At 40.4% G+C, this 12,598-nt stretch overlaps 2 protein-coding genes across 2 annotated transcripts; both read right to left on the reverse strand.

Moving 5' to 3' along the window:
- Positions 1–976: 976 nt before the first annotated feature.
- LOC117750916 (UDP-glucuronosyltransferase 2C1-like) lies at positions 977–3,707 on the reverse strand. The gene is made up of 3 exons (XM_034562369.1): positions 3,581–3,707; positions 1,888–3,438; positions 977–1,186 (listed from the first exon to the last, which is right to left on the reverse strand). Exons 2-3 carry the CDS (start codon positions 3,429–3,431, stop codon positions 1,123–1,125), a joined length of 1,608 nt encoding a protein of 535 aa, XP_034418260.1. The 5' UTR covers positions 3,432–3,438; positions 3,581–3,707; the 3' UTR covers positions 977–1,122.
- A 2,874-nt stretch (positions 3,708–6,581) lies between these two features.
- On the reverse strand, positions 6,582–12,566 carry chrna5 (cholinergic receptor, nicotinic, alpha 5). Its single transcript, XM_034557823.1, has 7 exons — positions 12,458–12,566; positions 9,994–10,145; positions 9,762–9,806; positions 8,421–8,530; positions 7,999–8,176; positions 7,226–7,921; positions 6,582–6,977 (listed from the first exon to the last, which is right to left on the reverse strand). The coding sequence occupies exons 1-7, from the start codon at positions 12,546–12,548 to the stop codon at positions 6,819–6,821; spliced, it is 1,431 nt and encodes a 476-aa protein (XP_034413714.1). The 5' UTR covers positions 12,549–12,566; the 3' UTR covers positions 6,582–6,818.
- Positions 12,567–12,598: the final 32 nt, after the last annotated feature.

Below are 12,598 nucleotides of genomic sequence, written 5' to 3' on the forward strand. Positions count from 1 at the left end.
CACACAAAGAGATTCTTTAACCAGTGTGTGTTTCAGTAATCAACAACCTACAAATAAATATTCACCAACAATATCGTAAATTATTAAACAATAACACACATTAACCTGGATGCAGTTATGGTATATTATTATATCCTAATTTACACATAGCCTCAGTAAATTATCCAATTCTACAGGTATCAGGGGATATTTTAGAAGAACTGCTTGCTCAGTAAACACATGCATGAACAATGTTTAATTTTGGAAGAAAAGCGCCTCAAGACACCACAGAATGCACAGGAAGTGGCTCAGTATGGTTTCTGCACATGTGTTTCAGCTCTCTGTGGGTGACCGACCAAAACCTGATCGGTGCCTGTACACAGTTTAACAAGGTGCTGTCTGCGGAGTCCATGGCTGTTACATTGCTTATAATCATGATCATAATCACCATCCTTCTGTGTAAGTATATATCGACAAGTGATATGTTGGTTTAACTATTTCATTGTTTGTGTGAAGAGAAAAGGGATTAATGTGGCTTCTTTTTACTTCAAGGTGCTCTCACAAATTAGGTCACAAGCCAAACTACCGGTGAGCTTTCATTCAAGAGAACTCATCTGTGTGCTGTTTTCTCAATGTGATTGTATTGCATCATATGATTTATAAATGAAACGTCCGTCTCTGTTTCAACAACCCAATGCAACAGAGATTTTTACTGCGAGGATCCAGTCGAGAACAGCGACTGGATCTTAATTTTCACCCTGCCCTCCTTGGAAGGGGTTGGCCTGTGTGTAAGTGAAGGCGTACATTATGCAACACAACCATAAATCCCTTCCTCTTGTCATAGTGAACAAGGGATACCTGTTTTAGGTTGTATTTTTATGGAACATTTAATGAATTTACAAAAAAAAAGTTCAATAATTTGACAATGTAATAAGGACTCATTTTTTTATTGTTTTTTCTTTTCAAGCATTTCTCAAGACACACACATATGAAAACCACAAGAGGCAGAAAAGCAATCACTGCAACAGCAGCCAAAAAGGACAGAACCACATCAACAGGTAACACCTCTAGTCCTTTCAATATTTAACTGATCACAGCTAGATGGGCTGTCACATAGCAAAATATTAACTAATGTGAAAATGATCATTCCTTCTTCACTGTTTTGTCAGATTTTACTTTACTTTTACAACACAATCTAAAGCATGACCATACTAACCCAATAACAATTAACAAAACAACTAGTTTTGTGATGTGGCCTACAATGCTCAGGACTTTGGTCTTCTGAAAAATGTCATATTTTAAACAGGCTAGGGGAAAACTGTAAATGGCTGAACAACATTACCTGCTGGCTGGTAAAGGCATCAACAAATCTTAATTTTTCTTTTTAAAATCACATCTATTTAAGAAACCTAGTGGTTTACCTTTTCTTCTGGGAAAAGCTATGTTGGTTCAGGATAAAATAAGAAAGTGCATTTAACTTACAGTCCACTTGTTTTATTCACAATGTCAAATGTTATTTTCAGAATCCCTCCTTTAACAATGTGATTTTAGCATAACGTAGTACACAGTCAAACAGAGTATAGAAGAAGTCACTGTACTAGTATAATGGTACTTTGTATTTGCTGTGGGTTCTCAGAAAAGTAAATGTTACACTGTTTCTTGCACTCATAAGCAAATCAGACTGCCCTTGGACAAAGCCCGTCAAACTGGTTATTTCACTGTACACTTTTTTTCTAGAAAACATTGAGTAACATTTCAGGTAACACCTCTAGTCCTTTTAATATTCAACTGATCACAACTAGATGGGCTGTCACATAGCAAAATATTAACTAATTTGTAAATGATCATTCCTTCTTCACTGTTTTATCAGATTTGACTTTACTTTTACAACACAATCTAAAGCATGACCACACTAACCCAATAACAATTAACAAAACAACCAATGCAATCGTTAGTAAGAAGAGCGCCACATCGACAGAGTGGTAGGAGTACCAGGGCATCCTGTAGGACTCAGTTCTCAGGTGAGCTGCACCTTTGTGTCTCATGACAAACTCTATCCAGAAGAGGGCCGTATCCAGCGGCTTCATTGGCTGATCTCTGTGCAGCCTGGAGAGCCTCTGCATGTTCATCCTGTAGGACGGCTCGTTCAAGACTTCCTGTATGGCCTTCAGGAAGTTGTTGTCCTTGTCCACTGTGGCTAATGTAAGAATCATAGCCGCTCCTCTCTCTTGCAGACGCAGCAGGTTGTCATATTGGTCAAAAAACACAGGCAGACCCACAACTGGGACACCGTGATAAATAGCTTCTTGAACTCCGTTTGTTCCTCCATGAGCCACAAACAGCTTCATCTTGGGATGTCCTAAAAGATCATTCTGTGGCATCCAGTCTACTATCAAAGTATTGTTGCCCAGAGTGGCTGGTCTCCCCCCTTTATGCTTCCAGATGACTTTCTGCGGTAATTTAGCAAAAGTTGCAGCAATCTCATTTGTTATTTCAGCAGGAAGCTCATTCACGAAAGTCCCCAGAGACATGATGATGACCCCGTGCTCTCCAGAGCTCTGCACAAACTCCTCCAAGTGTTCAGGTAGAGGTTGTGCTGGTTTGCACTGGAACCCTCCCATATAGACAACATTAGGCATGGTGGGACGAGGGAACTCAAACACAAAGTCCACTCTCATGAGCCACAGGTCTGCTCCATGTAATAAATCAATATATCTGACCTCCGGGCTAAAGAACCGGTCACAAACAGCTTGATAATGTGGACGGATTAAAAATCTGTCCTGAACTTGCCAAATGATAGAGAAAAGGTGATTTTTTACTCTTTGAATGAAAGTCATTTTGTCTGACAGTCCTGAGCCGGTCAATGGGATATAAGATAAAGGAGAAGGTGCAATGGCCATATGTCCCTCTCCGCTAGTTATCCACCGCACATTATAGACCAGAGGCAGCTTAAGAGCATGAGCCAACATTATGCCTGCACCCCATGCCGGATCTGTTAAGACCAGGTCATACTTTCTGTCCTTTAAAGTATCCATTAAGTCTTTATCTTCAAACATGTTAGTAGCCATTTTGCACATTATTCTATGCACGTTAAACATTGCAGTAAACATCTCAGCCTGCAAACTTGCAAAGCTCAAAACTGAGCTCTCCCCCCTTTCTATGTCAATGACCTTTTTCAGGATTGGGTTAATGAAGTCCTGATTAAAGGCTTCAGTGACAGGAACCGTGATTGTCTTGTAGTGCAGAGAGTCATCCTGGATGTACCAGGTTGTATTGGTTCGTACCACATCTACAGAGTGTCCTCGAGAGTGGAGAGCTTTGATCATGATGTCCATGTTCACCCAGTGGCTTCCCTCTAAAGGAACAATCAATATATTTCCTCCATGACAAATTCTCCATGACAAGAACACAATAAGCAATAGAAGAGAAGTTACATATTTGTGGGGGGGCATCTTTGACCTGAAGGGAACAAATAGATAAAACATCATTAATAATCACTCTGGTAAAGAAATCTGGCCATAAAATACAATGAAATTGAGTATTTTTTACATTAACGTTTTCCTCTAGCAAAGGAAAATGACATATAAGATCTGTAACATACCTGTTTTACATGAAGTAGCTCCGAGCATACATATGCTAGATGTTGGCTTGAAATACCAAAAGAACCACTGAATACTTCAATATAAATTCCAGGGGAGTTTACACAAGTGGATTATGGATAAGCTTTTCTTTTGGGCTCAGAAATGGACAACAAAGTGGCCTCTTTGTTGAAGTTACTTATTTGTACTCACTGTTACAAAGGCCACACCACTTGGACTATTCCCCTCTGAGAGTGGTAGGCCCCGCCTCCCCCTTTAGAGTGGTATTTTCCATCTCCTCAGTATCATTCATGAAGGCCACAAGAGCTTTCTGGGTAGTGAGGCCAATTAAGGTCAAAACCTTTATTTGACTGTTGTCAGTCTGTAGTCTTGGTGTCCTACCGGTGCGTTATATATACTGTAATTAAATGTCCCGTTAGTTAATTGCTGCTAACTGTTAGCTATTCCCTGTAATTGGATGATTTAGTGTAGCTAGCTGTCACCATTGTGGCCTCATGGTTCCACCTTGCGGCTGTGCTAATGCCATGTCGTTCTTTACAATGCTTTGGTTTAAAGGTTTTTCTTTTGTTTATTCTTCTTATTTCAGAAACCACATGCACACCTACTTTCAAATACCAACTATAAATGTATTTCTGTACATCCTGTCAAGCCAAACTTTGCAATGAAGTGTTCTATCTGTAACTACTGGACTATTTGTGATTTGACCAGTCGCGACCAGTGGCTGGTGAAGTTGGGTAACATCTATCTTTTACTGTGTGAATTCTGTTCTGTATTTATCTTATTCAGTGTTTTATATTTATAGTCAATAACATGCTCTTCTTACAGGAGGATTTTCAAAGGTACGCTCATACAAAACCAAGACCTAAAGCCTTTAATCCTTTTAAAGAGAGCCAAGATATTCCAAATCATGTTGTGTGCCTTAAATCAAGACTTCTCATCAGCCAATGATACTGACAAACCAAAAGCACTGCCTAACATCAGCTAACCAGGACTGCCTTATAATATAATATACGCCATATACGTAAGTATTATTTTCTGGAGGATCTCCTCCTGCTCTTTTCGTTTCATCCATATTTGTCTGGTTTACATAAAAAGACCAAAACAACACCTAACGTTCTTTATCTGTGCTTGCTTTTGTACTTTTACTTAGGCTCTCTATTAACTGTTTTTTTCAGCTGTAATGTGAAGACACGGCCACGCAGAGGCAGTGCAGGCTCAACCAATGGCTAAGCTACTCAGCTGCTGGGGAACAGACAGTCTTCCTGGTGCTTGGAGGGAGTGGTGTATGTAGTGAACCATAGGCCCTTTATTCCAAGTACATCATGTGAAGTATCTACATCAATCAAATAACAAGACAGGTTTGGAGTCGTTATAAGTCCCATTATACCAATGTATATGGAGCTAGGGTTTGTGCTAAGCTACCGTAGGCTAAAAACATCCAGGACCCACAGTGCCTCTGCACTGATCTGTTGCTATTGTGAGGAAACTAGGTTTAATGGCACTCCTAGCGATTGTGGTTATGTATTACAATGAGTTTACAAGTTGGAGGGTCAAGACAAATAAATAACTCTGTATAGATTATGTGATATCAAATGAATGACACTGTAGGTAATATGCAAATGTCTCAATTATAATTATGGGATCTATTAAGTGATTGTTGAAGGAATCCAGAAAACATCAAGCCCCCACCAAATAAGTTAATGTATTTGAGGAGAGCAAGGACACAGCCTGGAGCATGGAGCAGATGAGAGGAAGCACTAAGGCCTGAGGACTGCTCAGGAATGTGGACGGGGGTTGGGTTGACCAACACCTAACATGGAGAAAGTGATAAGGAACAACAGAACGAGGTCTTGTCCAATCGATGGACTAGAAGAGGAGGAAGTGGGGTTTGACTTTAAGCTTACAAAGCTGGAAAAGGTGAAAGATCAGGAGATCTCTTTGTGCCAACTGCCGGGCAGGTAACCAAAACTACGCCCATCTGCCCCGGAGCAGGCACTGGATCTCTGTCCCATGGGGTATATTTTGTGTAATTATTAGTGTGATTCAATATGAAACTTTTTATATAAATCATTTTTATTGTAACTGGAACCATCAATTTGGTTAAATGTTGTTGACGGACCTCACGGCAGAGGAAACTCTCCTTAAAGAAGGACGTTCATTTCCTAACACTATGGAGCGTATTGCTGTCTCCATAAAGAATGTGGGATTTGTCCTCAGGCAGAAAGGAAGGGCTGCCAGAGAAACTCAAGTCTGGGCAAGAAAGTTCACCTCTCCTTCCGATGCATAGTCAAGCAGAATGAACAGAGACACTACTAAACCATGAGTGTCCCTCAAGAGTCTTACCTGCATGACTGAAATTATAATCTATAGATTGTGTTCATGTAGCTGTGGTCTTCTTAATGTACACAGGACAATTAATTGAGGGATGTAGGTTTTTTATACGAAGGAATGTGTAGTTCTCTTCTCTTGTTGTTTATCACAAAACAACCTTGTCCCCATATGTGAAACTAGAATTACAGAAAAGCAAAGTTGAACCATTGTCACTCATTACTTGAATTATGCCAATGAGATGAAGTGGTCATCTTTCTAAATGGTATGCACATATAGAGTGATATTTTAAATGAGAATAGAGGTGTTCTCCTATCTATTGTGTATCCGTCAATCTTGTTAGCGAGCTGCGATATAATTCCCTAACGGCAATAAATAAAGGTATTGAAATTCATTGAATTGAATTGAACTGAATCGATACATACGTATATAGTGTCCTGCAACTTGTATAAACACAAGAGCGTGAGGACATTTTGTACCTACCAACCTCAATCAGTCCCAAATATAAATCTCCCTTCTTCATGACACCAGCAAGTATAGTATAGTATAATGAATGCATTGAAATGTACTGTATATGTGAGATGGGGACAAAACAAATGGGACATGGAAGATTTTTTTGTATCATAATATATCAATTCATCTTTTCATTCATCTTTAAACTCAGAAATACAGAATTGAAAATCCATCTGAAACCAAAAAACATCTCTCTTTGAGATAAACTGAGCAAACAAGGCCAAATCTACAACTTGATCTCTGGCACGTATGTAGCTTGCAGAATGACTGTCGATAAGCAGAGCAAGACACTATCTTGAGTGGTAATCACAGTATCTCAGTCTTTCAACTCTCAAATAAGACCCATAACGAGCTGTTAATGTGCTTTGCCTCCATTTGTGGTTAGTTGAACTGTGGTTCCTAGAGGGTACTTCCAGCATGGTTAGGGACGATGATGCTGGCCCATTTGTAAATAACAGGGATGAAGAGGAGAGCGGAGCCCAGTATCGACACCAGGAGGAAGGCCCAAAGAAACACTCGATCCAGGACTTGGGCTACATATTTCCAGTCTTGAACCACCTGGAACAAAAAAATAAGCAGATGTCAGTCTCTAAGCATAATACTCCATAGTTAAAAGCCTAATTGTTTATGTGGTGAGTGAGTAATATACAGTATTAAATCTTGCAAGATTTATTACAGCCTTTGTCATGATTTGTTTTGTTATATATTAGTGAAAGCATGGGGCCAAAAATGATTGTTAGTACCACTATTGACCATTTCTATTATTACCTATGGAGTTACAAATACACAAAATCGAACCTACTCACCGCTCTGAGCTCATTTGCTTTAACCACATGCATGGTTATGTAGCGAATAGAATCCAAAGCTGCTTGTAGGTTGTGTCTGGTGTAGAGCAGAGACGTCAGTTCAGGTGCTGAGTCCTTCATCTTGCCCTGTCCTGCTGCTCCTCCTGTTCGGGCTACTCCAGCTGTGGCGTAACGGTCGACATGGCTGCGCATGCACAGCAGCTTAGGCAGTCGATGCAGGAAGATCCTCCTCACCCAGGGTGCCATGTCGTGATGTGTAGAAGAGGAGCGATGGTGGATGTTGATGGCAAAGACGGTTATGATGATGGAAAGCGTGACGAATATCATAGTGAAGACTAGGTACTCCCCGATGAGAGGGATAGCCTTCGAAGAGGAAGGAATGATCTCCTCAATGACCAGGAGGAAAACTGTGAGAGACACCAGGACTGAGGTGCATAGAGAAATCTTCTCACCACAATTGGAAGGCAGATAGAAAACAAGTATGGTGAGGAAGGACAGGCCAATGCAGGGGATGATGAGGAAGAGGGTGTAGAAAAGAGGCAACCTGCGGATGATGAAGAAGTAGGTGATGGTGGGATAGGTGGCGCTGCTGTCTGTCCTCAGACCACGGCTACCTGTGGCCATCACTATCTCCCATTCACCGTTGTCAAAATAGTCCTGCTTATCCACATGGAAGTCCTCCAAAATGATGTCCACCTGTTAAACACAGAGTTAAATCTCATGTCAACCACTGGTCATGACTCAAGCTAATGTACTATGGAGTGGAGACTCACCTGGGAGCCATCATATGTCCAGGAGCCAAACTTCATTGAACAGTTTTGGAGGTCAAAAGGAAAGAAGGTGACATCAATGATGCAGGCTGACTTGTAGTTGGCTGGTGGTGTCCATGATATGGTTCCATCGTACTTAACAACTGCCTTGGTGACAGTACCCTCAAAACGCCCATCTGAACTGTTGAAAAAAATATAATTTATTGATCTAAATAAAGATAGCAAGATTAACTTATTGTTGGAACATCTACTTCATGCATAGCTGAAAGTTTCTTCTAAAGATGTTCTTTTTGGTCCTTTTAAAATACTTCAAAGTCTTTTAATGATAGAGTGCTTTCAGGATATAAGTATGGTCATGATTATCGTGTACATTTTGAAAAATATAATCGGAATTTCCTTTCATATATAATGAGTCTGACACATACTTATCATACAGTACAACGTCAGGGAGCCAGATCCTGTTAGAAGGGACTCGGATAGTTGTGATGCCCAGATAGTCCTCAGGGTTCCATCTGAGTTTCCGGTCAAGCCACTCCTACTTAAGAATGGAAAATGTAGGAAAAACTCACCAAAGGGGCTTTAATAAAGGTTTGACATTTTGGGAAATACGCTTATCCGTTGTATTGCCATGAGCAAAATTATAATGTTGATAACAATCATCTGTCCGTCTCTAAGAAGCAACAGACAGCAGTCGGCTCTCTTAACTTAGCAGAGGGGCAACAGCAAGCCTGGCTCCTTGGTAACAACACCTGTCTTAAACTTTATTATCATCTTGTAATTTTTAGCACCGAAGGTTGCTGCTTGGCTTTAGAGATGGTGGTAGGAACGTGTTGTTACTTTTGGATAGAGCAAGGCTAACCGTTTCCCTCTGTTTCCAGTCTTTGTGCCAAGCTAAGCTAACCAGCTACTGGCTTCATATTTACTGGACAGACTTTTCTGCAAGAAAGCCAATAAGCGTGTTGTTGTTTTTTATGTTAAACTTATTATTAGTTATGCTTGCATACAACATGTTGCCCAGCTCCAGGACACAGGGAAGGGTACATGGTAAGTAAAGATAGCACACTTTACTGTTAGGCTACTAACTATCAAATCTATTTTATTTGGCTTAGATATGCTACATGGTAAGGGTAATATGTATGTTAATAGCCAAACAAAGGAGATACAATGACACACTTCATGCAAATGATATGGGTCCTTTGCCCTTCCATCACCTCTTTTGCATGATGCAATCCATCAATGTGAAAGGGAACAACTGACCCCATCGGCAAAGCCTGGTCTGTGGGGATAACTCAAAAGATGCATGGCATCCAGGACATCCGAGACCATGAATGAGGCTGACAGGAGCAGGAGCAGACAGGGACAGCCTGTGGAGGCAGGTGCGTGGGCACAAGGCCGAAAGGACTCAATAAAGGAGGACTGTCAGTGAAATGCCACCAGACCAGATTAAAAAAGGGTGACGGGTTGTCTCTAAATGCCATATGTACACATGACATCTATTGCATCTGTCCATCCGGGGAGAGGGATCCTCCTCTGTTGCTCTCCTGAAGGTTTCTTCCCTTTTTTCCCTGTCAAAGGTTATTTTTGGGGAGTTTTTCCTGATTCGATGTGAGGTCCTGGGATGGGGATGTCGTATGTGTACAGATTGTAAAGCCCTCTGAGGCAAATTTGTAATTTGTGATATTGGGCTATACAAAATAAACTAAATTGAAATTTAATTTAATTTAATTGAAATGTAATGCTTAGGTTAGATGTGTAGCTCTACTTGCCTGTTTCATCCACACATTGGTCGTCATTCGCTGATTTTTCTCATCCTGCGGCGAAAAGACAAAAGTTTAAAAAGTTGCCAAGTTGAAACAATTTAAATACGATTCTATCTCTCTCAACCGTACTGTTCAATGAACATTCATGGGCTGTGATTAACGCCTCAGTGACACACACACACACACACACACACACACATTAATAACAAGATCGATTGTCAGCGCTTGTTTCCCTCACCACATCAACTAACTGGGAGATGGCAAGTCCAAACTTCACACGGATCGTCTGGTTTAGGTATTCCACTGGACGGACCCATTTCTGGTAGTTTCCAAATAGGTATTTGAACAGCTTGTCCTCTGCTTTTGCAAAGGAGGAGAGTTGTGGAACCCCTAAAAATATGAAATTAATAGAAAAATATTATTATATTTTTGTCTTTGCAAATTTAACAGCAGCTTTGATTTATACAATTGTAATATGCTTGGTGATTAATCCATTTCCAGCTCTGTTTCTCATACAGCACTGCATTCACCTCTCTGACCTTACTACAGTGTTTATGTCATCTATAGTTTCTGGATATGACCTCCAGAGTGAGGCTTTGGTTTCAAGAGGCAGAGAAACTAAAGCTTTGAGCCCAACACACACAGCATAGACAATGGTGTTAAGAGTCCTTATAGCATGTATTGTATGAAAGTCTGAATGAGAGAAATAGCCCACTTCCTATTTACAGCATGTTCTTCACTACAGTAACAAACAGATATCATATGCATCAGTGATTGTAAATAATGTATGCACAAGTCAAGGTGCATCATGGGAGATTAATGACTTGACTAGTATTTTGTTTGAATTCATTATAAGCTTCCTTTGCTCCGCTAAAAAAAAAGAAGAGAAAAACTGTATTTTTCCATCCATGCATGCATAAAAGCATATGTAGTTATGACAATATGTGCAGTTACAAAATGAGGGTAACTGACATGTTTCATATAACACGGTATTAATCACAGTCAAACTGGTGCATTGTTTTGCTAAAGCAGAGCTCCTCGGCTGTGTAGAAAATATTGATCACATTTTGAATTACAGACCATTTCTATTCATCCTGCTATTTAAATCCTTCACCATCATGGTTACATTAGAGAATGTGGCTGGAAATCTACCAGAAGGCTGACCACAAATATACAGTGGTGTCACCCTCTCAGTGTGTGTGGATCAATAAAGACAAGGCTGCAACACCCTCAATCAATGACTGTGTGATAAGCAAATTCATCATCTGTTGACCCTCTCCTCCACTATCACCAGCATCCACTAAGACGCTTGCTGCAGAGTCTGCTGGATTCTACATTAGTCTTTTTTAGTGTATGATGAAAGGAAAGTATAGAATCAGAAATGAACGAATACACAAATATAACGTATGTGTACAAGGTAAAGGATGTACTCATTTGCACCTCATGCTGAGTACAATTACTATCTAATGATTACTCATTTTCAAGGAGACCCAAATCAATGCTGTCTGATAGGGGCAGCAGGCAGCATGAAAAAAACTAAATCAATATTAATTAAACATGAATAATATGATGTGTGGTGTGCTATCATACAGATGGTGAGGCTTACAGTGAGATCAAATAAACCAGTCAAATATGCAAAACATCAATAACCCAAAGACAAAAAGACTGCATAAACATACTGTATACATCTATACAAGCACACTCCACAGTTGATACATGAACACACACAAATATATACACGCTGTCATGGCAACAGCGGTGCGTGTCTCTTCCCTCTTCTCCTGCTAGTACATATATGGTTGATCTCTGTGTTGTGCATACTGTATTAACCTCTCCCATCCTTCCTCACCAGCTGTTCCCCACCTGCCACCAAGCTGTCATTACAGAGTTTAATGCCCCAACTCATCACCTGACCCGGTCATCTGTCCAGCTGAGCTCGATTCACCTCAGTATGTAAAGATGAAAGGACATATATCTGTTGCCTCTTTACTTAAGCCGAACAAAATGTATTCTGTTGCTCATTTCTTTTCTGATGACCGCTTTTTGACGACCACATGCAAGCCTCATAAGAATTGCATTTTCCGGAAGTGCCCAGAACTTAGGCCAACACATGCAGACCTTGTTTTACTCTCACGAGAACAACTCACCATTACACAACTGTCCCTGGTTGTCCTGTGATGTGAATGCTCCCAAATTGTAACCATGGGATTATTTCCCAGTTTACTGTTGAAAATTATTGGTTTCCTGCGTTATTTATTCCGCATCGTGTAGCAAATACAAATTCATCTTATTACTAAATCTTAACAATATAGAGGATGAGATCGAAAATGTATAAGGAGACAAATCGATTTCCATTTGTATTGATTGAGTTGAAGTCTTTGAAGTATATGAGAAATGATCTGCTTGTTCAATAGCTGAGCTCAATTATGACAGCTTCCGTGGAGCAAAAACTATTGATCACCAAAAAAATGGAAATCAAACTACCAGAACAATAGTAAAATGTTATGTTATTAGGTAAGAGGTAGTTTTTTGTTTTACTTGGTATGCTCTCTGCAATCTTCCCTGACCATCTGACAATCTTCTCTCTCCGACTCTATCCACTAGAGTCCAACTTATCTTTAACTATGCCATCTGTCACACTGAGGCTATTACATTCTACCACGGTGATTTGATGAGGCATTTCCAGTCCTTGGGAAACTCACGCAGTGAGTGGCACAGGTGGCAGCAGCACAGCAATGGCAGCAGCAGCAGCAGTGCGAGAGAGGTGGCTGCCCCTCCTGCTCTCAGCATCATATCAGAGGTGGCTCTGGATCCACACAGCTCGTCCCTCGGGCAGCACAGAG

Source organism: Cyclopterus lumpus, chromosome 3 (assembly GCF_009769545.1).
Source record: "Cyclopterus lumpus isolate fCycLum1 chromosome 3, fCycLum1.pri, whole genome shotgun sequence".
NCBI lineage: Eukaryota > Metazoa > Chordata > Actinopteri > Perciformes > Cyclopteridae > Cyclopterus > Cyclopterus lumpus.